The sequence below is a fragment of the Pteropus vampyrus genome, unplaced genomic scaffold (assembly GCF_000151845.1).
Source record: "Pteropus vampyrus isolate Shadow unplaced genomic scaffold, Pvam_2.0 Scaffold62, whole genome shotgun sequence".
NCBI lineage: Eukaryota > Metazoa > Chordata > Mammalia > Chiroptera > Pteropodidae > Pteropus > Pteropus vampyrus.
In genome coordinates this window covers 1,207,331-1,234,427 of record NW_011888843.1, presented here as the reverse complement: position 1 = coordinate 1,234,427, position 27,097 = coordinate 1,207,331, and the positions used below count along the sequence as shown (strand labels likewise).

Here is a 27,097-nt window from a genome sequence, read left to right as displayed (position 1 = left end):
CTTTCCCTGAATGATTTTGCCCTCATAGAATCCCATCTCTCATTTTTGCCTACTAATGATAGCCTCTCCATGCTGCCCGTTTGTCTTCATTGATTTGTCATTTCATTACATCTGGTGATTCAGAATGTCATGTAAATTTGCATATTTTATTTCTTAGGGGTTTTTGGGGGCATATCATTTAGGGCAAAGAAATATTAAGACATTAAAACTTCAGGTAGAATTTACTAAGTCCAAAATTGGCAGCTTGATGTGCTCCTATTAGGACATTATTAATATATCTATTACAATTAATTTTATAGGAATTTTCTGCATCTGTTAAATATATTTTATAAAATAGTAATTAGTAGAAGTCCAAGAAGTAAGTTGACGTTGTGCAATGATGTTAGAGCACCAGGCTATGACAATAAGGACAAGTTAAGGCATTTCCTATGTCTGTAGAATTTTTTTAAAAGAAATGATTGCATGTTGTGGAGCAGTGAGAATTTGTTAAAATTGGAAATTTTAGTTTGATATAAAATATTATAAAACTTTCTTGATAAGGATGAAATGGAAAATAAGTAAAGTTATTAGAATGCTTAGCTAATAAAGATTAATAAACTCATTCTAAATTTATAGACTCCTTCCCCATTTTGGGGGGAGGGGGTGAGAATTAAAACTAGGTCAGTTGAGGTTAAGAATTTTTGCAGAGGTCTCATAAACTCCCCAGAGACTATCCCTGTAGCCAGGGCATGATTTCCCAAGCCACTAAAGGCTACACCAGAGCAATTAATGACTCATAATGCCAATCTACGCTAGTCTTTTACTTTATACAAGCAAAATTATTTGTGCTATTTCAGCTGCTTTGACCAAGACTTTCAGAGTCATTTTGCTTAATTTGAACATGCCATGCACATAATAAGAATAAATACCACTATTAGGGATAAATACCACTTTACTGAAGTATAGTGGGACAAAAAAAAAATCACATGAATATTATTCTGAACTTTTCCTTTGCCTATGAAAGATGATTGTCCACTAAGTGAACATGAAGAATAATGGGAGTAATGTAGAGTACAGTTCTGTTGCAAGGGAAGATGTTAATTTTGAAAGCATGGTGACGATAGGTTAGGAATAGGACAGATATATTGGTTTAGAAATGCAACTCAACTAGAGTCAGAGCAGAAACTTTTTTTTTTTAACGTAAATGTCCTAAGGGTTGACAAAGAAACAGGTGAAGAAAGTGCTAAGCTGAGTAGCATGTTAGAAATGTATGGAAGCCCAGTAGGTAATCTGAAAGGGTTGCCTTTCATATTATCGTTTATTTTTACCCTGCAGTGTTCTTTGTGAAATATTTTGAGGGCCAAATGAACTTTTTTCATACATGTTTACAAGTCATTCGGAAAAGAAGGCAGCCTGAGTAGCTGGTTCATTTTAATGTTTCTCCCAGAGTCTATAAGATAGGTTCATAGGGGGAAAATCTCATTTAATTTACTAACTCTAAATTTAGTAAATCTTTAAAAAGAGTTTTGTTGTTAAGACCGACTAGTACTGACGACTTCCTAAGCAACAGTTGCCTTGTACTTTTCTTCCTGAGCAAGTTCATCGATGATCATTGAGCTGCATGGCTAGAGCAATGTCCTGCCTTTGTCTGGTTGAGTTCAGTCTGTGTAACTGCCCAGCGTGGCAAGAGCAGTGGCCCATGCTGTTCTTTTCTTGTCTTATAGGTTTCTGGTGCTCGTAGCTGTGGTTGTTGGTCTAGGGATACTTGGTCTGCAGAGTCTCTCCTAAGCTTTTAACATGAGAACATTTTATTTACAGCAGCTTGTTTCGTTGATCGGGGTAGGTACTGTTTATTCCACTTTAGACATAGAAAAACCGAAGGACAGATAGGTGACGTGACTTACCCAGGGTTGCATGGCTAGGAAGTGCCCTGTGTATTGTTACAACTGTGCCCTTTCTTCAGTATATCGAGCTGCTTGGGTCTCAGCTCTGTCTTCATTGTCTCGAGCTTTGGGAGTGTAATAGACGTACAGTTGTTTTTGCCAAAAGCATTTTACATTCTGATGTGAAATCCTTTAGAAGTTATTTTTTATAACAAAGATTTGAGGTGATTTCTGCCTGTACCTATTTCTTTCATTTTCTTTTCAAATTTCTGTAGCCTTTTAAATGTTTCCTGTAACCTTTTAAAATTCAGTTAGGTACTCACCAGATAGCATCATCACTACCTAGAACTGTGTGAGATAGGAGTGAGCCGAGCCCATGATGTCAAGGAACAGTGCCCCATGGGACTCCCCCCATTCCCTAAAGTCTGTATGTGGTCGGCTGCTAGTCTCCTCTGCTTCTCTGGGAGGACTCCTGTCCATCACCACCCTGTCTTCATTCCTGAGACTTAAGTTTATCCTAGGGTGGCATCTAATTGTCTTTGTTCTGGTCTGAGGAGTCATGTTACATTTTATCATGGAATTAGAGGAGCCTTCCTTTGGGTGAGATCTGAACCGTGTCCAGGCCCTGGACACGTAGCATTATTGGCATAGCATCAGTGGTACAGGCTCTTATTCCACCTTGGGTTCTTCTGCTTTCATGTGACCGTGGACACAGTCTGTAACTTAGTTTAATCTTCATCTGTGAAATGAGGACAAATCCTTACTACACTGAATTGGGAAAGTTAAAATAAATATTGTCTAAGGCACTTAGAAACACTCCTGTCAAAAATGAAGCCCGCTACGTGGTAGCTGCTATTATTATTACTACTACCTCAAAAAAAAGCTAGGTTAATAAAAGGCTCCTTGTTCTGAGGTGTATACAGGCAGCTTTCTGATTTACTTTTAATATTTATTTAGATCTTCTTTATTTTGAGAAGGATCTTAGTCTTAATAAGTTCTCTGCAGGTTGCCTAGCTGGTAGTTTTTTCATTTGTGGCAGAGTCCTTATATGCTCAGGCTGGTCTGAGCGGAAGCACTTAAACCTCCCCTCTGTTGCAGGACACAGGACTAGGCAGAGGCGCAACTAGTGGTTGCTTTTGTGGTCATGTTGGCATCGTGACATGTTTAATTTCTGTTCTCGCTGTAGATGTTCCCAGCTCTGCCGCGACTCCCACAGACTGCTCTCGCTTGGTGTAGCTTTGTTAATGTGGTTTCCCACCCCCTTTCCAGCAGGAACAGCTTGCCCTCCAGAATGAGGAAAAGAATGGAATACAACTTGACATTTAATCATTATCTTTTAGTTGTCCAAAGAGAGTATTTAGTGGGATGTTTCCTTTGAAATAGAATTTGTTCTTTTCAAAGTAATCTCCGCGTGAAAGAATGTAGTAGATGGGTCAGATGCTAACTGAGAAGGGAGGGGTTGTAAAGTAGTCCTGTGGCCATTCTCCCAGCAGATATTTTTGAGGATCTTACCAAGTACTGAGCCTGGGGTGTATCAGTGAACAAAATAGGCAGAAATCCTGCCCTTTAGCGCTTTCAGTTTAGAGACAGATTCTTAGAACCTCTCCACACTTCTCATTTTGCTCACACGAAAAGCTGGAGTCTTTATAATGACCTGGAAGGCTCTGCAGGATCTGCTGCCCACCCCCAGTCTTTACCTGTCTGACCCCAATGCAGGCCACTCCCCTTACCTCTCAAACAGTTCCTCAGACATGCCAGGCACATTCCTTGTAGGTCCTTAACACTAGCTTCTTCCTCTGCCTGTAGTGTTTGTCTTCTAGATAAATATATTCTGCTAACTTCTTCACATACTTTATGTCTAAATGTCACCTTTTCAATGAGGCTCATCTTGACCATCCTATTTAAATTACAACCCTCCACCCTCCCAACAATCCTGAACCCCTTTTATTTGCTCTTTCTCCCCATAGTACTTACCAATTTTTAACATATAATTTACTTATTCGTGAAGTATGGCGGGATCTTCATTTTGTTTGCTAAGTATATCAATTGCTTACCCAGATGAATAGTTGGCACATAGTAGATATTTGATAAACATGTTGAATGAATGAAAATGAAAAATATGGAAAAAATTCTCTCACAGTTCTGGAAGCCAGAAGTCTGAAATCAAGGTGTTGGCAGCACCTTGCCCCTCCTGCCGGCTCTGATGGAGAACCTGTGCCTGCCTCTTCCAGCTTCCGGTGGCTCCGAGTGTTCTTTAACTTGCGGCCCACTTCACTCCAGCCTCTCCCTCCATGGACACATCGCCTTCCCTTATCTCTGAAAACTCCCTCGGCCTCTCTCTCTTGTAGGGATACATGCGATTCTGTTAGGGTACGCCAGATAATCCAGGATAAGCACCTCCTCTCAAAATAGTTAATCTCATCTTTCATCATATAAGGTAATAGTCACTTTTCTGCCACACAAGGTAATATTCACAGAGTCCAAGGGTTGGGATGCAGACATACTTTGAGGGGGCCACCATTTAGCCCACCACAGTGGGTCAAGGGAGTTCTTTGGTTGCAGGAAGCAGAATCGTCCGTGGTGCACCACCTAGTATAACGTGAATGCAAGGAAAGCGGAAGACTGCTCTCATCTGTTTTCTCCTTTTTTACTGACATTTTTGTTGAGATTCATTATTTTTTTTCTAAACACACACACACACACACACACACACACACACACACACACACACACGAGGACAAGGATATTACAGTTTCCATGTACTGGTCTCCCCAGTTGTCAACATATTGACATAGTTCTTTTATATATTCTATTTCCCTTATAAGGAAATAAACATTGTAGATGTATAAACTCCAAATTTCCTATCTTCCCATTTCTATTTCCATTTCCCTCCCTGCCTATCTAAAGGCAATCACCTTCATTAATTTGGTATGTGACCAATGTATGGTTTATAGCTTTATTGCCCATGTAACTATTCATACAGAATATATGGAGTTGTGTGTGTTAAAAACATTTTTCATAAATGGCATTAGACTGTAGATAACGTTCTGTAGCTTGCTTTTTTATCAGTACAGGCTGATACGTGCGGATCTAGTTTATTCATTTTAACTGCGGCTTTACGCGGCGGGTTCTTTCTCACTCTCTTGGCTTCAAAATATATAAGTTCCAGAGCAGTTCTCTCATTAGCCTCGTTTGGGTCACATGCCAGTACCCACTGGATCAGTCTGTGGGTTCAGCGGGTGGGGTACTCTGATTACTCAGGTCTGGGGTCCATGCTTGCCACTGTGGCCAGAGGGTCAGTGTACTTTGCAGCTCTCATCAGGATCACATGCATTTGAAGGATTATTACAGGAAGAAAGGGAGAAGGAATTTGGGGCAGATAAAAACACAGGTTTCCACTCGTGTTTCAGCCTTGAGCTTGGACGTCAGGTCCTCTGGGAAGGCCTCCCTGACTCCTTAGATCATGCTCCGTACCCTTGTAACCATTATCACGTACTATCAGAATTGTCCTCTTCTTCTCTTGAGATGTATTCATTCAGAGCAGAGACTGCGTTTGTCTTGTTTTACCACCTAGCTCAAGAAATAGAAGGTCTGGCACGCTAGTACATGGTCCACACATATTTTTGAATGAATGATTCCACTGAGTACAACTTTCAAGTTCACTTCCTATGAGCAGTTTCCTGCCAGGGAATCCTGTGTGGCTATGGCACGTTTGCACCTGCCTTTCAGGCCCATTAAATTCTGGCTCTTTTCACATCTTTTGGTTTATATGGATGATTTGGCCCGGTTTGGGATTTTCTTTTTTTATTGAATGGTAAAAATTCAAGGAAAGATAAAATTGCTAAAATGCAGACTCAGACTTTCTTTGTAAAATCTGAGTTGAGCCTTGCCAGGCCTTTTTCACCCCATTATTTCCTTAACTTTCATGTCTGCACAGTAATTTCTTCCTTACCCCCAAAGTGCCATCAACAAAATAAGTTTTAGCATCAGGAGAATTTGGATTCCAGTGGATGTGAGATGGGGACCATTCTATTTGGAAGTAGTGGTGGTAACGATAATGGCAGTCACCATTTTTTGAATACTTTCTCTGTGCCAGACATGTAGATACAGGTGCCATCTTCATGGCTGTTAGGTGGATGAGAACACTGGAAGTTGGAGGGTTCAGTGATCTGCTCAGGATTCTCTCAACTCCTAAGTGGGGATGTGATCGTACACGGACACGAGAGCCCCACTCCTGAGGACCACGTTCTGTTGCCTTCTGTAATTAGGAAAGAGAAAGCTGGGTTTGGTAGTAGGAAAGGATGTCAGGTTGGTCATAGATAAAGCTTTGGTATAGATAAGGACCATGAGGGAAAAATCAACCCAGATCTTAGGACAGTAGTCCCATGTCCTCTGAGGAGAGAACATGCCAAGGTGTGTGTAATTGGGGCTGTAGCCATGCACTGTGGCATGAGCTGGCACCACATTACTTGAGATTGAAGAGAGCATTTGAGAAATACAGGTTACCCAATGCCTTTTCTGTCTCCCCATGTTAGTTGGTCTGTAGCCCTGGGACTCTGGCCACGGTAGGAGTTATTTAACCAGGAAGGCTTTGAATATATGGATAAACATTTAGACGTAAAATAAATTTCACCTAGAATACGTATGTGAAGCAAAGCACAGTGAATTGATAAGCATCTCACTGAAACTTTGTGGGAGAGACAACCAAGAAGTTCATATCAGACAAGCAGTGGAATCTGATCATACGCTACCATTTTTATTAAAGATGTACAAGACTACTAATACTATTCTTCTTTATTTGTGCTCTTTTAAGTCAAAATATACTTTCTAGGTTCAGTCTAGATCTTAATGTCTATCTCCCAACCCTGCATTTACTCTATAGTCTTGTATTATTATCTCTGAATTCCTTGACTATAGACGTTTTGGGGAACATAACCCCTATATTGGAGGTGATTGCTGACATCACTAAACTTGATAGGATAATCTATGCTCTTTATAACCTGTCTCCTGTACTGTTACTGTAAGAACCTTGCAGGCAGGGACGCTGTTTTCAGCTTTATAGTTAATATGTACTTGACTCAGTTCTGTACTGAGTGAATACTCTGTTGGCTTATATTTGAACTAATAGTGCTACTTGTATAGTGTGTCTATGTTCCCAAATGCGGGGTTATCTTATTTCTATTCATAGAATGCAGTTATGGGATAAATGAGTGGAATTAAAACTGAATTGTGTTTTTATCCCCCTCTAGGTTGCATCACAGCGTATTAGCTCAGTGGACCTATCATGTTGTAGCCTGGAGCACCTGCCTGCCAACCTCTTCTACAGCCAAGACCTCACTCATCTCAACTTAAAACAAAACTTCCTAAGGCAGAATCCCAGTCTACCAACTGCCAGGGGGCTCAGTGAACTGCAAAGGTGAGCATGCCAAAAATGGGTGATAATTAGAAAGGGGAGGGGGTGTCAGCTTCCAGTTGTTTATTGAATATTCTGACTTAAAAAGCTACACAGTGTGTAACCTTTCTCTTTCAGAGGGCAGGGTAATAGGACTTTATTAGTGAAGACATTATCAATTCTCATTCTGAAATTTTTTTCAAAGTTCCTGCCTTTGAAATGAATGATGCATGATATTCATTAACTGGATAGGTTAGTATAAGAGGAACTTTTCTCTTTAAATCACTCCTGTTTCTTAACCAATCTACAGATAGGTCTATGAAAAGTTAATGATGTTTAATGTATTACTTCTGAACTCCAGGGGTCAGATTAAATTATTTCTTTTAAAATTTACAAAAGGTTTTTTTTTTCCCCCATGGAAAGACATTTCCTTAGAAATTTAAGAACGAAGGTTTAAATCCATGAACACCATCTAGATCATCTAGGTGATTGACTAGTGTGTAGATTTCAAGAGTCACACATGAAATGAATAGGGTCTGCTTCTTTGTAACTAGAGAGAAGGGAATTTATTTACATGTATCCAAAACAGATTTAAGAATTTACCATATTCATTTCCTTTTCCTTTTCCTTTTCTGGAGCAATGATCAAATTTAATTTTGTAGTAAATGAAGCCTCTGATATTTATATATTTGTTGTAAATATATGAGACTATAACTGCAGAAGAATATGACTTTTAAATAAATAATGAATTGTTTATTCATTTTTAAATGACCGAAATGATCAGAGATTAAACTATGGTAATTAACCATTGTGATTGTGTGTTTATGGTTTTAACATCCAGGAAGAATAATTCAGTGTTTATTAATAAAGTTTGTGCAGATATGTAGGAAAACGAGAAGAGTATTTTGATGGTCTTTTCAGATAATTGTGAATATTCTTTTGATATTATAGCAGCTCTTGACAAGCGATCGTTTCTAGTGTTAGTTCCAATGCAGAATCCCTATTAGTGAACTTTAAAATTCTTTTTACATTAGGATTCATTGGTTTTTCTTGCACTTTGAATGGATCTTTGCCCATGCATCATTCTGCTGCATTATATATTGATCATTTGGAGAATTCTGGTTAGTTGGGTAATACAGATATTCCAATTTTAACTCATTTCATTATGTAAGTTCAAGAAATCATAGCTGTTAATATCACCACTGATCTCATCAGAAAATTCTTCAAGTATTAGAATGTTGTCAAGCTCACTATGAAAACAAGTTTTCCAAAATTTTAATTTTTTTTTTTAGGCGAGGCAACTCTTGGTGGTTGACCTCACAGATTGCAAGGACCTTGTCATCTTACAATCCCTTTTTTTTCCTTTAATGCCTACAGCACTTGGTCTTCCTAGGTGGTGTCCCATCCAAGTACTAACCAGGCCCGACCCTGCTTAGCTTCCGAGATCAGACGGGATTGAGCTTGTTCAGAGTGGCATGGTTGTAGACCAAAATTGTAATCCTTGGTAACAAATACTGTCAGTGTTTTTCCTGAATTGACCTTCTCCCTTCATTGTAGAGAAAATGTCTGCCAAATACCTAAGTCTAAATAACGAGTTTGTTAGTTATTCTTTCACGTAAAAGTGGCATTTCATAAACATAGTGACTAATTTGGCTTACAGCTCAAATAATTGTGCAAGTGCTCTTTCTGAGATAACCATCATGCTTTAGTATGCAGAGCAAGTACTTCATATGCACTTCCTGTTTTATCACCCAGAAATTAGATATATACTCAGGTCGAGATGTAATACAAATAATTTTCTTATATCACCGAGGACATTTTAAAGTAAAACTGGCATTACAGATTTTTAAAAATATTTTTGCTGGATAGCCTGGCAGAGAAGAACTGGGGCGGTTTGGTGCTGCACTGAATTAGTTGCATAGGCAGCAAGAACTCCAGCAAGGATACTGTGCCCTAGCACTGTTTATCATTCCCTGGAGCTGACAGATACGTTGAAAGGAAACCACAGCGAAATGCTTGATCTTAGATTTTCATATGCCCTATGAATTGATAATAATATTTTTACTGACCCTACTACAATAAAGTTACTGCGATTTTTTGCCAAAGGGTTACATCATGATTGAGTCTGTTTTCAAGGTTTGAAATTATTTTGACATATTTATGTGTATTTCAAAGCAGTATAGGCTTCTGCACTTCCATCACAGAACATCAGGAACTTTATATCACGTTATTGAATCCTCGTGTCTTAGAACTGAAAGGGACATTACAATTCTCCCAAACTAGTGCTCTCATTTTAGAGATGAGGTAGATAGAGATGTTATATGCCAAGTCAGGGTAATGGTTACTTTCTGCGAGGTAGTTAAGGGATGGATTAGGGTGTTTTTTGAAGAGGGTTTCAACTATATCCATAATAGTTATTTGAAAAAAATTATTGGCAAATATGATAAAAATGTTAAAATTTGAATTGAATAAGTTGGTACTTGGATGACCATTATTATTTTTTGTATTTTTCTATTTGTTTATTATATAATAATCCAAAAATTGAAACCTAAACAAAAGTGCTTCTATATTCATAGGGGAATACGATGCTCCCAAAGAACCAGTGTTTGCGAATTAAACAAACACCCAGATGGATGGATATTTGTGACTTTATCTTGACTCTTCTTTCAGTCTCTCGATTGGTCCCCCATGTCTCTTGATTCTACATTTGTAAATACCTGTTCAACCCATTGCCCTTTCCCCCCTGCTCCCCATCCGTCAGCACATGCTCTCTCCACCAGCTGTCAGAGGAAGCACTTTTCAGCTCTCACCCAGCGTATCACAGGAGCTTTGTAGAACTGGTTGTCTTACTGTCAATTTCCCACTGCAACTCATTTTCTAGTTTTCTTGCTGACTGTTTCGCACATTTTCTTTGTTTTGTTTTGTTCTGTATTTTTAAAAATTTAAACATTTTTCCCCATCGAGCTAATAGCCTATATAGATAAAAATTAATAAGCAACAAGACTTCTAATAAGGATAGATGCCTAGGACTCCAGCCTGTCCTTACACCCAAGTCCTGCTCCCTAGGCATTGAATCTTTTCCACCATCTTCCAAAATGTTGTATATATACTACTATTTTAAAAATTTTGATCACTGACATTATATATTGACATTACTATGGAAGATGAGGATTTGACTCTTTCACATTCTGTCTCGCCCCCTCCTGCCCCCCAGCACATGCACAAACTGCTGCGTCCCTCATCCTCTCAGTTTAGGGTATCAGTTTTGGGTTGTGTTGAGGGTTGACGTTATTTTGAACACAGCTAAGCCACTTCCATGCAGTGATGGCATTTCCTTTCTCTTGCTGGTAGGTAGGAGCCTTCTTCACTTTGCACTCTTCTTTTTCTCTGGTGTTCCTAAGCTTTCTTACAGAACTCCACCGCTCTTCTGAACACCCTTTTCTGGGACACGCTTCCCTCCTGGAGCCAGAGCCGGCGCAGCTCCTTGCTCTGTAGCCCTGCTGCAAGCTGTCCTGAGATCACCTTCGCCACCTTCCTGGCAACTCCCTTTTCGTCTCCCTGGTGTTGGCCCCCTAGCTTTCCTATGTCTGTGACTTCTTTCCTGGTGTACTCTCTCTTTTTAATGGAATCTTTAGGATCTTCCAGAGAAAGGGAACGTGGGAGCAAATTTATTAGCTACCACATATCTGAAAATATTTTTTCTTTCACACTTGATTGATAATTTGGCTGGCTTCTCAACAGGAAAACATGTTCCCTCAGAATTTTGAAGCCAGCACACCATTGTTTTTTAGCTTCTGCAGCTGCTATTTTAAAGCATTATTCTATTCTGATTCTTCTCTGTAGGTGACCTGTATCTTTTTCCTCTTTTCTTTTTTTTTAAGGCAATCTGCAAAAGATTTCAGCATCTTCTTTTTATGACTATTTATTTCTGCTACTGTGATGAACACTTAATATGAAAAAAAACGTGTCTTTCAGTTCTGGAACTTTTTGTTTGTTTGTTTGTTTGTTTTGTTTTGGTTTGGTTTTTAATAATTTCCTTCCCCTTGGTCCTCTTTTCTTCAATTCCTATTAGGTGAGAGCTCCTTGTTTCTTCCCTAATTTTCCTATCTCTACTGAATTTCTGCTCTTTTTATTTTTTAAGAGCTCTTTCTTGTTTGTTTGTTTGTTTTAATTTGTATGCATTTGAATAGATTCTTTTTTTCACAGGTGCATTTCTTCTCTTTCCGAAAACATTTTATTTCTTCCTTCCTCCCGGGCTGCCTGCACTATCTTGATTTTTTCCTGTTTGTATAGATGTCTTTTATGTTGGAAATTTGACTTAACTATTTGATGATCATTTGCTTTCTGTTCCTATTTAATGGTGTGTCACTCAAAAGCAAATTGAGCGCCTTGGACTGTGGGCAGGGCTTCTCCACCATACAGCTTTACTGCTGGGGCTGTCAGGGGCGAGCCTTTCATTGGGGAACTTTCAAAGATGGAATCTGTGGCTCTTTTCCCTAGGGTGTGTTGATTTTACTGGAGAGGAATCCTTCGGTCTTCTGCTTGTGTAGTGCATGCCAAGATTCAGGGAGCTGGAAAGAGAGCTAGAACCTCAAGGCTTGATGTGTGGAATTTTATGTGATACCCCTGTTTGCAGAACAGTGTTTTCTAACTATGTCTGATGTCTTTGAGCTAGGAACTCTCTCGTTCAGTTTCTTCCAGGGAATAAACTGTCTCCCCCTGGAATTGGGGAGAAGATGTGGGGGCCTAACACCTCTTTATATAACCTTTTGAATGTAGATGTATAAACAAAAACAGAAAAGGCACAAATATGAGTGTACAATTTGATAGGTTTACAAAGTGAATACATCCATTTAATCAGTACTGGTATTGAGAAATAGAATATTACTGCGAAAAAAGTTTCTGTTTTGTTTGTGTTGCTTTAAGCATAGGAGAGATGGGCCCAGAGGACTTGGTACGTGGAGGCCGAGCAACTGGTGAAGCTGCTGTTGTGTTACCCTTTGGAAAACACCGTGCTTTAATACCAATTTCTTTTTCACTACATACTTCTATAGGATTTTTGTGCCCCACTCATATTGTCCAAGAAAGATTTTGTGGATAAGTTTTCAAAGTACTACATGTTTAAGTATAGGTGTACACATGCACACACGCGTACTTAATGCTAGGAATTGAAATTCTGTATTTTAAAAACTTATCTATACTTCAGAAAACATTAATGTAGTTTTTTAGGTTCATACAGTTAGTAGGTAGTTTTGAGAATATGCTGTTTATATAATTGTTTATTTTTATTTGTATATTTAAGGAATTTGTGCTAATCTCTAGTCTATTTTTCACAGAGAACCTGTTAGGTCCCAAAGGATAATTTATTTTTATGTTTTTACGTAAGTCTCAGGGAATGAGTATTTAGATTACAGTGTTAAGGCAAGTATCTGGGGAGAAATTTTTTTAAGTACAATGCGCTTGTAACAGGTGAGAGTTCTGAGACTTTTTCTCTTAACCACATATTTCCTTAATTTTTCTTTCTATTGCAAATTCTCACTTTAAACAAATGAGCTATTTTCACAGAACATTTAAATTGGTATTCTCAGCAGCATTCTAAATCTGGAAAGATGGCATGCTGGTATACCCACTCAGGTCAGCAATTTCAGAGGGAAAACATTGTTCTTGGAACTACTACTGTTTGTTTTTCTTTATTGGCACTGGAACTCTTCAAGTTAATTTTCAAGATATAGAGGAGAGGCAAAATCAGTAATTTTTTGGTAGTTTTAATGGGTTCTTTCCTGATTATGTACGTAACTAATAATTATAATGCATTATTTACCTTGATTTTATTAGTACTTCTTTTATATTAACTGTATCTCCCTTTAGATGATCCAGATAGTATTAGTACTAAGATTGTTATTATTTGCAGTGGAAAATTGTGTTTAATAAAACTTTCTTTGTAAAGTCCATGAAGATGACAACTTTTTGCTGGTTTAAATTCAAGGAATACGATTTTCCTTCCCATGTCTAAATTTTGTTGTTTTTAATACTGTATCAAAGCAGCGTGAACTTATTTATACAAAATTATGCTGGTGATTAAACATTTTGCTCTACTGACAAATTTAGCTCTTTTAAATTGATCATTTATTAAAGTTTCATAGGTAGTAATATTGTAAGGCATCATAGGTCAGAGAGTTCTGTGCTGATATCTAATAAAGTGCTTACAAAGGACAATGTAGAGAACAAACTCAAAAGCAGTGTTTAATAGTAATTATTTAGATGTCCGTGTTCCTAGTAGCTTTGTCCATGGTATTTAGAAGGTTTGCCACTTAAGTTTAACTTAAATGTCTTCATTTTAGATTGTTTTAACTTACTAACCACTTTTACCTACCCCTTTTAGAGGTTTGTCTGTATTTTAATAGGTATTCAACATATTGATGGTAATTAAAATACACACACTTAAATTGCTTAATTCTATGTGTTAGAAATTACACAAGTTATAAATAATTACTATCAAAAGTTGGTTATGTTTCAGTTGTTCAGTTGGGTTTGATGGCTGATAGTTATCACTTTCATTCATTAATATGGGAAGTGAATCTGCTTTCCAGCTCTTGCTATTTAGAGGTGAACTAGTATCAAAAAGCTAAAGGGTCCCAGCAAGTTCTAGGAAAGGAGTTACTTTTTTTGTAAGAGGATTTCTAACTTTAATTTTAGTAGAAGTCGATATTTCAAATTACTTGGTAAATTGTGTGTCTCTATGTCTGTAGAGTTTTTAATGTGTTTTTTATCATACGTGATTCTGAAACAGGCCAAAAAAAAAAAAAAAGAAAAAGTAGATGTACCATCATGAACTATTTTTTAAAACATTCTCCTTTGGATACTGAATTTTGTTGTTTTTGTTTTGTTGCCATTGTCCTTTCTCAGTTTCACAATATTTTGTGCAGTAAGAAGTTAGGATAGAGCCTGTTTTTATAAAGAGACTTAGGAATGGCAGTATTGCCTCAACTTTTAAACATTTGAGGTTACATTTAATTTCTGCCTGCGTGACTTCCAGCGTGGATACCATAAGGAAGGAATTGAGTTCAGCCTGTCACCTTTATTACTTAAATGTTTTCCATATTTATCTCTTTTGCTCTGCCTTGCTTTGAATTCCCAGAGAGCAGGAGTCAGTTCTTCTAATACAGAGGGAAGGCCTGTTGAACGGTCTTGGCAAATGAATGTATATGTGAGTGAATGGTGGTAGGAATTGTTTTTTTCATCTCTGTGTTAAATATACCCCACTTCTTTGCAAAAGATATCTGTAGCAACATGTAAAAGGAAGTAGACTGGTCATTTATCATAATTATTTCTCTTTGGTTGAAGGTAAGACGAGAAGACAGCCTGTATAGTGAGATGATTCGGAAAACATTACATAGAAGAAGATTTGTAAGAAAGGAGACATTAGCTTTAAAATGGACAGTATGATATTGGACTTTCTTAAAAAGAAAAAAATCTATGCATCTGTTGGCCATTCTCTGAGCATACCTCACATTCACCTTGCAAGGAATGTGCCACTCCTAACTTCTCATCTGCCAAACCCAGGCTCCACCTGGTGAATCCCGCCCACCCTTCAAAGCATATTTGTAATGACTTTTGTTTCTTGAAGCTTTTGGTCTTTCAATTCCATGTGACCTTTTCCTGTTCTGAATTGTTAGCTTTCTTTGTGCTTAATGCACCTATCAGTTTTACTTTTTATAGTAAACATTTGAAAATGTCTAAAATTGACATCTATATAAAGTCCTTGAGAGTAAAAATGTGGTTTCTCTATTTTTTTTTTTTTTTGTATCTTCCAATATTTAGCTAGGGTTATATATATCCCTTAATAAATATTCGTTGAATTGTTGGTTTTCTTGATTTCCCACCACCAGTGGTAATCAAAAGAATGTGAACCTAAAAGTTTCAGAAGAGAGCATCTAAAAATGCTTTTAACCGTGGAACCACTTTGTATATTTAGTGTTCAAGGTGACTATTTTAAGGGGATGGTATTCATTTAGAATGATTGTTGATCTATTACATTATAGTTTATGGCACCTAGAGATCAATTTCAAAGAATTTAGGAGTAAGTGCATGATTGTGCCTTATTAGGCTATGAAATGAGTATAATGTAATGTAAAATAGGGTAAAAATTACTTTTGGGTCAAGGAGAGTGAATTAAAGACTTGGAGGAAAGAAGTGGTTTGAGGTCTGATTAGGTGTGAAATTTGTTTTAGCTGAAAAGAATCAGAGATGGGGGGGTGGATTTTTCAAATGGGAGAACAGTGGGAGAGAAGGAATGAAGTTGAGTTGGGTGTACAAGTATGTGGGCATAATAGAATGAAAGTTATGAAAAAATGAGCATTGAGAAACTCATAATTATGCCTGACATTTATTAAGTACCTTTCTTCTTAGAAAGCTTGATTTTCTGCGTTTTTAATCCCCATGGAGTGGAAAGCAAATGACCTTATTTCCTACTCTGTTCCTTCTGGGATCTGGCATTGCAGAGCTGCAAGGTTACTCATGTTAATTACTTATCCTTACCAAAAGTTCACATTTCCAGGTTTTTGTAGAAAGAGATCTTAATTTTTGTTTTTATCAATTATTCCTGAAAACTCAGTTTAAATGGAAGTAGTGATGATTCATTAACATCATGGAATCAGGAGTAGCATGCTAAAATATTTTGCAGTGAGTTCATTTGCCAGACTTAAACTACAGTCCTTAGAACAATTTCAGCTTCTTTGAAGATGCTCTGCCCTAAAAACAAAAACAAAAAAAACTATCACCAGCAAACAAGTACTGCCAACTGCAGAGGAACATGCACAGCCGATGTGTTAGAGAAGAAACAGCACAAGTGCTGCCCGGGACAGAGATGACCTTGGGAAGGAATGGCTGCTGCTGGGGTTTGGTGCGGCTCGTCAGATGGTTAAGGAATGTCATAGACTACATGGACGCCCTTCTTCCAGTTAACTCTTCCCCGCACTGCAAGTTCCTTTGTGTACAATTTTGCTTTGAAATGGAATTTTGATCCTCTTGGGAAGCTTTCCAGTTCACACAATTTCCATTTTCCTTCCCTAAGCATTCCATCAGAGGAAAGCCATTACTTGGTACTTGGGGTGCTGAGGTCGTGCCCTTGGTCCTCTCTTTGGCGTTGGCTCCTAAACTCATTTTTGGCAATACTAGCCTGTTTTCTTCTTCCCTCATACAGTGCAGTTAGAAGAGGGAGCTCGAAAAGAAACAAAAGATTTATTTATCAGCCAGACTGTACTAAATTACAGTTTGTCCATTGACTTCTTGGGATCCTTTAAGTTGTTCTTTAACTTTGTCCCCCACTTAAATAAAAAGTGGGGAGGGATCTTCAGAAGCTTTGGCTTGATTCCAGTGAGGCTGCTGCTTTCCGGCCAATCCCATTCTTCTGTTTGTTTTAGTTGAGCTCTTTGCTGTACTCTCTCTAAGCTTTAACTTAACTGCAAGAGTTTAATGTTAAACATGGCATTTGTAGATATTTGCTATCGTGAGTGGTAACCAACTTTTCATTCTGTGTAGCTCTTAGGGGACAACGATAAGCATGTAGAGAAAGGGCCAACAGATGCTTATTCTGTGGTGGTTGATGGTGAAGTGTCATCTTAACTTGAACTTGGGAACATGGTTTACATCATTACTGATGACTTCTGAGATAACTCTTTGGTTGCAGGTGTGAGAATGCTGATGGAATCCAGTAATGTTCCTTTCTCCCTTTCTCCTCTGCCCCAGGTCAGACCCACCCAACTCTGGAGTGCCCTTTGAAAATTCACATGGGTGCCTTTTGAAAATTAAACACCCATGGGTGTTTCTGATTTTCCTAAGAGTGCCTGTAATTTTGATGTCACTCACCGTGCTGTCCATAGTAATAGAGCTTTGACCATGCTTGTTGTCATTTCCCATGGGTGGGTTAGGATGATGATGCTTCAGCTGGCAGGATATTTGACTGACCTCTCTAAAGTAGGGCACACCCATCCCTCCATGGTGATTTCTTTGGGACAGATAATTAACAAGAGAACATTGGAGAAAATCTGACTTTCCAAATAGTTGTTCTTAACTACATTTTAAAACTTTCTGTCAGAATGCATGCTTTCACCCCGCAGAGAGATGTGTGTAGGAGCACAAGGGAAGAGATGTTATCTAATTCATGTCATACACAAGTTCATGCATTCTAGGAAAGATTAGTTCACTCCCCTATTCAAAATTTTTCATAGGTAAATAGCAGTGTCTCCATCTGGAATTCGAGGTGCTCTGTGATTAGTGTTTTTACTGTTTCCCAAGTATACCCTGGGGTTTTTGCCCACCAAATCAGTGTTTCTGACAATATAATTTATGAAATGCTTACATCATAATCACCTGGGTGTTTAGGAAACAGAGATACCTGGTTTTCAGCCTAGACCTGCTGAATCAGAACCTCTGGTGATGGGGCTCAGGGATCTGCATTTTTAACAGTGCATGCCCAAGTTCGAGAAACAGTCAGGTCACCCTATCCTCTTTGAATGTTCTCCCTTCCAACTACCATCTGCCTTTTGAATATTGAACTCTGTTCAGATCCCTTAGATAAAAGTGAGTTTTCTCTTCTGTAAGCATTCGGGATATTTTTGTTTTCCAGTAAGTTTTCATCATCTGCTTTACATTATAGCAGCTTTGCTCCCAAACTGTTGCAAGTTCTTGAAGGTTGAGAACCATGCCTAATTCACTTTTGTGTGCTTCACACACCTTTGCGCATAATAAGAACTCAGAAAATGTTTGGTAAATGAATGGTTCAGTCCTAGCATCAGACCTTTTTTATACCAAGTAAACTTTTGGGTGTTGGGTTTTTTTCTGTTTTAACTACCAGATGTGCCTAGTCTCTTTGTGATGAGAGCTTAATCTACTTATGTCTAAGCACGTTTTCATGACATAATTTTCTCTCTGGCTTTAGCTTATGTTCACTTTCTCCTTTGATAATCTAATATCCTTGATAGAGATGTTATCTGGTTTTCATTTTTATGTATTATATGACTCACTTGGATTTTATCCAAGTATACTATGTGGATCTTCTTTGCTTTGAAAAGAGGAGTAGAAATAGCTATCTGTCTTCTTCCTTCTACAGAAATCTTTTTACATTTCTGTTATTTGTCCTACTAGTGTGATGGTTAATATTAAACATCTCTTGAATAGTATTGCAATTAAATTGGCTAACTATGGCAGATCTGTTGGTGAGAAAATGAAAATAATGTCATGGATAAATTAAGCACAGAATTCACTTCATAAGAGATATGTTTAACTGTAACATGATAACATATTTCTTGTTTGTCTTTTTGATCATTATATTGCCAATTTATAAAAGAATCAGAAAATGACAGATTTATGCTGCTTATGAATCATTGTTTTCATGAACCAGTGTATGGCTACTGCGGATCTAGTGACTGCTATTTCCACATGATTACTGGCTCACGATTTGGAGTTTCTTTCTATATAATGTACTCGCTTGATTCACGGCAGCCGGCGCCTGCACACCCCTCCCTCCTCCTGTATTGACTGTTGTTTCCATAGGATTAATTTAGCCTAGGGGTATGGCACAAAGCAAATAACAAGTAAGTGCCTCCTATTTGAATTATTTTAAAGAGAGATAAAAATAAACTTTTCTCTCTCAGGGAATACTTTGATTTGCATCCACAGCAATATGTCCATTGTAATTATTGCCAATACTGAGTGTTTATTATTTCTTTTATTATTTTGGAAAAATTATGTCTATTAGTTGTAGTTTTGGTATACTTATTCTGCTTTTTAACATCTACATCAGTTCTTAAGAATATTTTGCTCAAATCCATTCGTGGCTGTAAATTTTCATTTTTACCCAAGTAAAATATGCATGTGTTTATTTTTATTTTCTAGTCATCTGAGAAGGTGATATGCTTATTTTGCTTGTATGGAGAGTCATTTATGGTGATTAGGATTAAGATGGGATGGTTTCTGTTTGTTTTGGCTCAAGTGTTGAGAAGCTGGTCATATGCCACATTAGCATTTGTGCAGGCTGAAACTCCCAGAAGACCTAGCAGGTGCTCACTGGGAAGGAGGCTGGTGGACTTCTCTGGCCTGGGAACAGAATGGCATACATAAGTTCATGTGGATTCATTTCAGAAGTCATAAAGGGACAGCTGGAAAAAACGCTGCATTGAAAAACAGAGCAGTCACCGACGAGAGTTCATTTCCAGGGCAGCACAGTTTGTGGGTGGGGAGAGCAACGTGAGAGCTGAAAGGAGTTGAGTCATGCCTTCTGAAGCGTAGGTGTCCCCGCAGTTCCGAAGCAGGCCCAAACGTCCAAATGTTTCTCATGCTACCACAACCACAGACAAAGTCCAAGAGGAATATAGGGCAAAAGGTGTTCTTTCTTTCCTTCTGCATCCAGGGGAGGCTTTTAAGTCTTTCACACATTGTTTTGTTCTCTTATGTAACTGTAGCACATACAGGTTGCCCTATGTCATACCTGGATTGTGGTAAAATTATTAAAACATGGCTATAGGACCAAGTTCACAAACCAGTAAAGTTCTACACTAAAGGAATCAGAATTTGAGGAGTATGTGGAAGATAAATCAGGCAAGTTGCTGACTGATGTCTCTTTCATTCATTGACTTAACTAAGGGTTCTTGAGAGTAAGTGCATTCAGTATACATTTTAAAAAAGTACTTTGATACGCTTCCTAAGATTTGTCCTTCTAAAGACAAAAAGTTACTATCATTTATTAAAGCATTTTGCCAGCTCAAAAACATAAGGTGGGCTCCTAGGAAGAACAAAAACTCAGGCACTTGATTATTTATAAATTCTCCTGGGAAAAAAAGGAAAGAGAAACAAAAAATAAATGTAACTTGTTTTTACCCAAGCTTTTCTTTTTTTCTATTTTATTTAAATAGCACCAACCTTTCTTTTTGTTCTCCCTTCCCCTAGTTTATGAAATTTATTTAAATTGAATGGATTTGGGGGAAAAATGATTTATTTAACAAATGGTATTGGCATAATTAGCTACCAGAAAAAAATAGTTAGACCTCTTACTCAACATTATATGTAAAAATAAATGTCAGGTGAAATAAAGATCTAAATGTAAAAAGTAGAATGCATAAGTATTAGAAGGAAATACAGGAGAACATTTGTACCACTGGAGGGTGGAATAAGATGACTTTCTCAAGCAAGGTTAAAAATATAGATTCCATAAAGGAAAAGACTGCCAAATTTGAGCAAATAAAAATTAGTACGTAGCAAAAAATAGCATTAACAGAGTAGGAAAAATGAAACAGTAAGCTTGGAGTGCCATGTGACAACATGCAATATATGACACTGTGTGACACATAGTTTTTAAGGAGTTCCTACAAACTGGTAAAAAGATGAGTAACCCAGTAAAAAAAAATGGGCAAAGTTTATGAATGTGTATTTCAAAGAAGATGAACTTCAGAAAAAGATACACTTCACTGATAAATATAAATTGAAATGACCTGATACCTACTACCTTTTGCCCATCAGATTAGCAGCACTGGGAAGGATGCCAACGTAAATCTAGTGAGGGTATCGTGGAGGGAAGCCCTCTCCTGCATGGCTGATTTGGAAGTATGAATTTCTACAACTTTATAGTATGTATTAAAATTTAAATTGTACATGCTCTTGGACCATCAGTTATACTTTTAGAAATACAACTTCACAGATTTACAGATTATTAAAGATAATACTGTGTATGTACTGTAAATTATATGATACCTCCAAGCAGGATTTGAGACAGCACTCCATAAGCAAACACATATTTCTAAAGCGAACAAATGATTATTCATGTTAGTTTAGGTCGGCTTTTGCTGCTGCATGAGTCCATGAAAAATCTTTGAATTTTCGGAAGCTGTTGGATTTCAGAATTGTGGGTAAGGCATTGGGCACCCTTAATATTGCAAAATAAAATCGTTGTCGCACAAATGGATATGCTGAATCATTTCAAACAGCATAAAAACTAGGAGTAGCCCTATTGTCAGTCAGGGGAGGGACGGAATCAGCTGTGGTATGTGTCCCTTCTGCGCATTATGCAGCTGTCAGAAGAGTGAGTTAGGTTTTCATGTACTGACTCAGAAAGATGGTTTGTTTGTATTAGATGAGAAAACAAGATGTAGACGTATGTGTGGCGTAATCCCACTCAAAAAAGTAGTCAGGGAGGCCATCTATTTATGCATGTATATTTATGCATGTACATGTTTCACCAAGAGGAAAAGCTTTGGAAGCATGTACACCACACTCTTCACTCTGGTTATCTCAGTAGAGTGGTATTTGGAAGCACCGTTTTTTAATATGCCTCTATCGTTGGACTTGTACGAATGAGCGTGCATGATTTTGGTAATCAAATAAAAGCAGTCTTTCTCTTAAAAGTCGATATAATGAGTATGACAGAGCACTGACAGCCTGGCCACAGTCCACTAAGGTGCAGCCACTCGGAGCCATTATTGGGGAGCCTGGTTTTCATAATTAGCGGAAAACGGGACAAAGCCCAGAGCTAGGCTTACAACTCCAGCAGATCCTTTATTACTTAATACTGAAACCTAATAATTTCCAAAGTGTATTAGCATGTCCCCCCACAGGGAAAAAAACATGGACTCTTAATATGAAACAGAAATCCAGTCACCCAGGGAATCTTTTTTAATTGACCCACTTGTAGTGAATGATAACTCCAGAAAATAAGATTGATTTTTCTCTGACTCACTTAATAAAACAAATATGGTTTCCTCTTTATGAGAATAATGTGTGACATTCATTTTAAGCACATTTGGAATGTTTTAAAATAGAACTACTTCCACCATACTATTATTTTACAGTCAAATTTTTCTAGTATATCTTTAGTTCCTGGAAGAAAAATTACTAAAGATTTAAATAGTTCCAAGTTAATTAGTATTATGTCTCCAAATAGTCGTCATGCTATTTATTCGGTTCTGTATCCTAGATCTTTGCAGGTACAAATAGCCAATCCCTTTAGCTCAGATGCAGAAAGAATTTTCTACATAAATTTTTGAGAGTGGGTAGGTTGAGCGAATAAATGCTGACAAAGGGGAAAAGACTAAGCATTTTTATGATCCTGACGAAATGAGCCCAAGATAGGGAGGTAAATGAGAATTGGCGGCCTTTATTTCTCTTAAGTTTGTTATCTTTTCTGCCCTTGGAAAACATGGCTCCCCTTCATTTTGTAAGGAGCACTTGCTCCCACGTGGTTTTTGTGGAAGCCGGAATGAAATAACCTTGTAGAACTGTGGTTGATCTGTTTTAGAAACCAGGTCAGGAAACTGGATGCATGAACGTGATGCATTTTAACCTTCCGACTTTAATTTAAGAAGCTAAGCATTCTTCCCTATTGTAGAGTTAAGTGCTTTGCTTGAGGGAATAGTTTTGGAATATTATACCTGGATATTTAGTGACTGAGGGAAAAAATCCATTTTAAAGCTAAGTGTAGACTATAAAATACATTAGCATGGAATACTGCTGTCAAGATTAAAAGGGAAGCTAGACAAGTGCAGGAACAAAACTGACGATTGCTCTGTTCCCTCAGCAGCAGTTTTAAGGTGTGTGCTATTTCTCCTTTGCTGTTAATTAGCTATGGCTGTGAAGGTGGAGAAAGAAAAGGTATATAGATCAAACCCTTGGGTAGTTTAGGCATTTTGTGTCTAGATACAGTATCATTGTTACTATGCTTTTGCTGTACAATGTAAGTGCAGTAGGAGATGCAAATGAAAGAAATGTCATTAATTTGGCAAAGCAGCAATATTATCAACTTCATTTTACCATCTTTCCCTGTCTCCACTTTTGAGCTACCATCTCAAGGCCCCCACCCTTTGTAAACAATCATGAATTTTGTTATCAGGCCTTTAGGATACCTAGTTTGAAAGGGACTTCAGTGTTTCTTTGTGAACCCACACAATTAGCGTTTCTGTCGTTGTAGATCATCAAGTGTGTTTGGTTGATTGTACTTTTCCCTGACACTTGGTATTAAAAGACAGAAGTGTGCCTTGGAACTTTGGGTGAGGTCAGACTTGAGTTCTAAATGCCCACAATGCCCGCTGCCATTTGCTAATGTAACACTGTAATACTGTACTGTGTGACTTCACTTTAGGAATTAACTAAGATTACTCTTTATTAGCCTCTGGAAAAGTGTTAACTTGATTTCTTGTCCCTACTCTGAGCTCTATTATACAACAAACAGACATGAGTTATATCTCTTTTCCTTAAAGCATATTGCTTGCTCTAGAAAGTGTAGTCAGTCTGTTCAGTTGTTGGGTATTTTTGGAGCACTGGGCCATGCCTGAGTTGGTTTGAATGTACACATACACAGTGCTCAAAATATTCATTGTCTCCCACTGCTGATAATGCCACCTTCTGTAGGGGGAAATTAGGGTGAAAAAGGAGTGCTTTCAAGACTGTATTCTGAGGCCTTTGACCTGTGACTTAGAATTATTAGTAGTTGATACCATTTATATTAAACTCTTCAATAAGATGTAATAAAAGAGCAAGAGAGATGAGTGGTACTGATGTTGGAAGGCAGAAGATTCAAGTTGTGTGTGATAGTCACACAATTTTTCTGAGCCTGATTTTTAATTTTTATTTCTTTATCTATGATCTTGGGAATTGAAAGGAAATGACTTGAAAGTCCCCTTCTATTCTCACATTTGATAACCCTCAGAAATAAGATATATCCACTTTAACTTTCTTTAGTCTTGGTACTGTGTGTGCGTATACACATATAACATGTTTTTTAAGAAACAAATCATAGTTTCTTGGCCTTGTAGTTTCTAAAATATCAAAAAGATTCATCTCTTATTATTGCTAAACTGACCACAGTAGTTACTACAATCATCATTAGAACAATTTTCATTAATCTTAAATTTCGTGATGTTCTGATTCTTCTTTCCTTACCTTCATTAAATTAAAGATTTAAATTAAAGATTTAATTTGAAAATTTAAGAATTTAAAATTATTTTAAATATTTCATCAAATATGTATTTTTCCAAAGCTGTCCAGTTTTATTTTAGAATTTGGGTCTGTGCACATTTGACAATTTACCTGGCTGACCTGTTAGCATGGCAAAGCTAAAAAAGTCTTTTAATTTTAGAAGACATAGATATTTCCGGTTCCTTCCTCCATAAGAGTTTTGCCACCTTGCTTTCTCCTCTGCATTCCCTTTGAAGGTAAGGTAAAGAGAGGAAAAGTCATCCACTCCCCATTTTGATATCTTATCTCTCTCAACTTAAACACTGCCTCCAGGTGTCTGTTCCACCCATTTTTTAAGACCAGACGGAAATAGATTCTAGGTAGACCTTCACTCTTATCTTTCTCTGAAAGGAATTTTGAATTGGCAAATGCCTGTAATCTGACTGCTTTCTATATCTATTAAGAAAAAATGGGACTCTAAGAAGGCTAAGGGTTAGAGTTTCCAAAACAGATGAGTTTTAATGTGTTCTGATCAAGAACTTGAGTTCTCAGAAACAATCCAGGCTTTGTTTGCTAAACAAGTCTGCTAAACACTGTGTTCTTTTTCTGGGAAGAGTTTGTGGGATGGGCTGCGCAGGGAGGAATATGAGGGAGGTGGAGAATGTGGCAAGGAGGAGTGAGAGAAATTTAAGATACTTATAAATCAGAATCAGCCCTTAAAATTTACTGGTCTAGGCAAGAGTATAAATGGAGGCCCCACCACGTGTATCTATCAAGTTATAATCAAACTAACAAACTGTTAAATAAAATACAATCTCTCCTCCTACCTTGACAAATATACTTTTATAATGACCTTTGTGGGGGAGGAAGAAACTTTCCTCTCTCCTCAAGGTTCTTTCGACTGGTCTAATAATCAAATAGACATGAGACAGATTAATAAGAGAAAATGAACAAATTTAATAACATACATTTATGGGAACTCCACATACATAAGAGTTAGAGACCCCACATGCAAGAGAGGTTCAGAGAGGGAAGGAGGAAATGAGCCTATGTTGACATTCCAAGCTAGGGCTCAGGTGAGGTGCCTTGGGGGCTTCAACAAGTAATTGCAAGATGATAAAAGCAGGTGCTTAGTAAATAGAGTTTGTTGTTCCCTGTAGATAGGTCAAAGAAGTTATCTCCGATAGTCTCTTATTATGGACAAGGCTCCTAATTCAGGTTCTTCTAAATAGTTAAGGGAGTGGCAGAACAGTCCACATACCACAGAGGCACATCTTGGGGTGACTCATTCTGAACCCCCATACCTACAAAGGATAGATTCCAATTTAAAATCCTCAAGTCCCTTAGGTTTCTAGCCTGTGTCAGCATGGGGAAAGCTGGCCCAGTGGCCCAAATCTCTTCTCATTCCATCTATAGCCTCATCCTTCACCCTGCAGAGGTATGGACAAGCAGCACACTTTCCAGCTCTGTCCACCCCTGGAGCCTGTTACGGGAGTAAGGGCCGAGGGCAGAGGCCCACACAAGCCCTGAGAACAGATTTGATGTCATTTAGGTAAGGAATTTCAGGGTCCTGCTTTCTGTTCATGTGGAGAGAATGCTTCTCCAATGGAAATATAATGGGAGCCAGATAAGTAATTTAAAATTTTCTGGTAGCCACATTAGAAAAAGTTAGAATAAACAGGTGAAGTTGATTTTAATAGTATATCTTATTTAAGTCAGTATATCAAAATGATCAGTTCTAAAAAATTAATGAGTTTACATTCTTTTTGTCCTAAGTCTTTGAAATCTAGTGTGTATTTTATACTTAGAGAACATCTCAGTTAGGACCAGCCCTGTTTCAGGTGCTCAGTAGCCACCTGGTGCTGGTGGTATCCTACTGGACAGAGCAGATTTAGGACCTCACACCCCTTGTTCTATAGGGGTTTCTTAGCCCCTGGGACTGAGGGCAGCTTTCTTCACCATAAGGTCTGGTAGTGCCTTTTGTCTTTGAACTGATGCAAAGAACAATTTGCACTTTATATTTAGAGCTGGTAGCCATTTTTAAATACAAAAGATACATACATAAAACTAATGGAGGATACTTGTTAAGAGTTTGCCTTTTTTTCCTTTTCCATTTAAGTGTGTCACCTGTCTTTTACTCATTCAGTTCACTACTGCTTTCCTTTATCCTTTGGAGTGGTATGGTTCTAGTAAATGTGTTTGCACAGATGGATATCCTACCCGCTCCACCCCCATTGTTGACAGATACTTTTACAAAAGCCAGTGCTTCCATTTTCCATCTTGAGTAATTACTGAAATTGTAGTCCTTCCATCCTCTACTTTCTGAAGTCTTTGTATTTGTAGACCTAAGAAATGTCCAAACTTGTAGAGGATTTTTATAAGCTTATTTGAGCCAAACTGATGACAGTGCCAGGAAGCAAAGACCTCAGATGCTCTGGAGAATGACAGTTTGCAGTTTCTTTTATGCATTTGGAATTAAAGAGAGAATGTAAGGAAGATGACTTGAAGGTAGGAGAAATCAAGGGGGAAGGATTGAACTACTGGACAGTTAACAAGATTATGAGATCTTTTGAGGGTAGTTTCACTTCCTGAGGGGTCTGAAAAGGAAGCATTTCAAGGGCGTGTTAACCTAGATGCACAGGAACAATAGACAGGGCTCGTTAAAGGCAAAGATAACCTTTTACTAAAGAAATTACAGGCCTGGAATGTGCCTACCCACCATGACCTACCCAGTTAGGAATTTATGATCAGATCACCCAGCGAGGTTACTTTTGGTTAAATTTATTATATCGCTCCCTTTTCATCCATATACTCTATTGTGTTGGATAATGTCTAGTGGGTCTTTCCTTTTTGAGGAATATTTTTTTAAGTTCAATTTAATTATATGCATATTTTAAAACTG

The 27,097-nt window shown here is 37.8% G+C and overlaps 1 protein-coding gene and 1 pseudogene across 1 annotated transcript in view; one reads left to right on the top strand and one right to left on the bottom strand.

The window, feature by feature from the left end:
- The window catches only part of LOC105292752 (PH domain leucine-rich repeat-containing protein phosphatase 1), a gene marked incomplete at its 5' end in the record, with an annotated part of 169,117 nt that overhangs the window by 93,343 nt on the left and 48,677 nt on the right, over positions 1–27,097 (top strand). Inside the window, one exon of the mRNA XM_011361133.1 lies at positions 7,112–7,278. Coding sequence (XP_011359435.1) covers positions 7,112–7,278 — 167 coding nt within the window. The remainder of the gene's footprint in view (positions 1–7,111; positions 7,279–27,097) is intronic.
- LOC111740371 lies at positions 8,623–8,741 on the bottom strand (annotated as a pseudogene).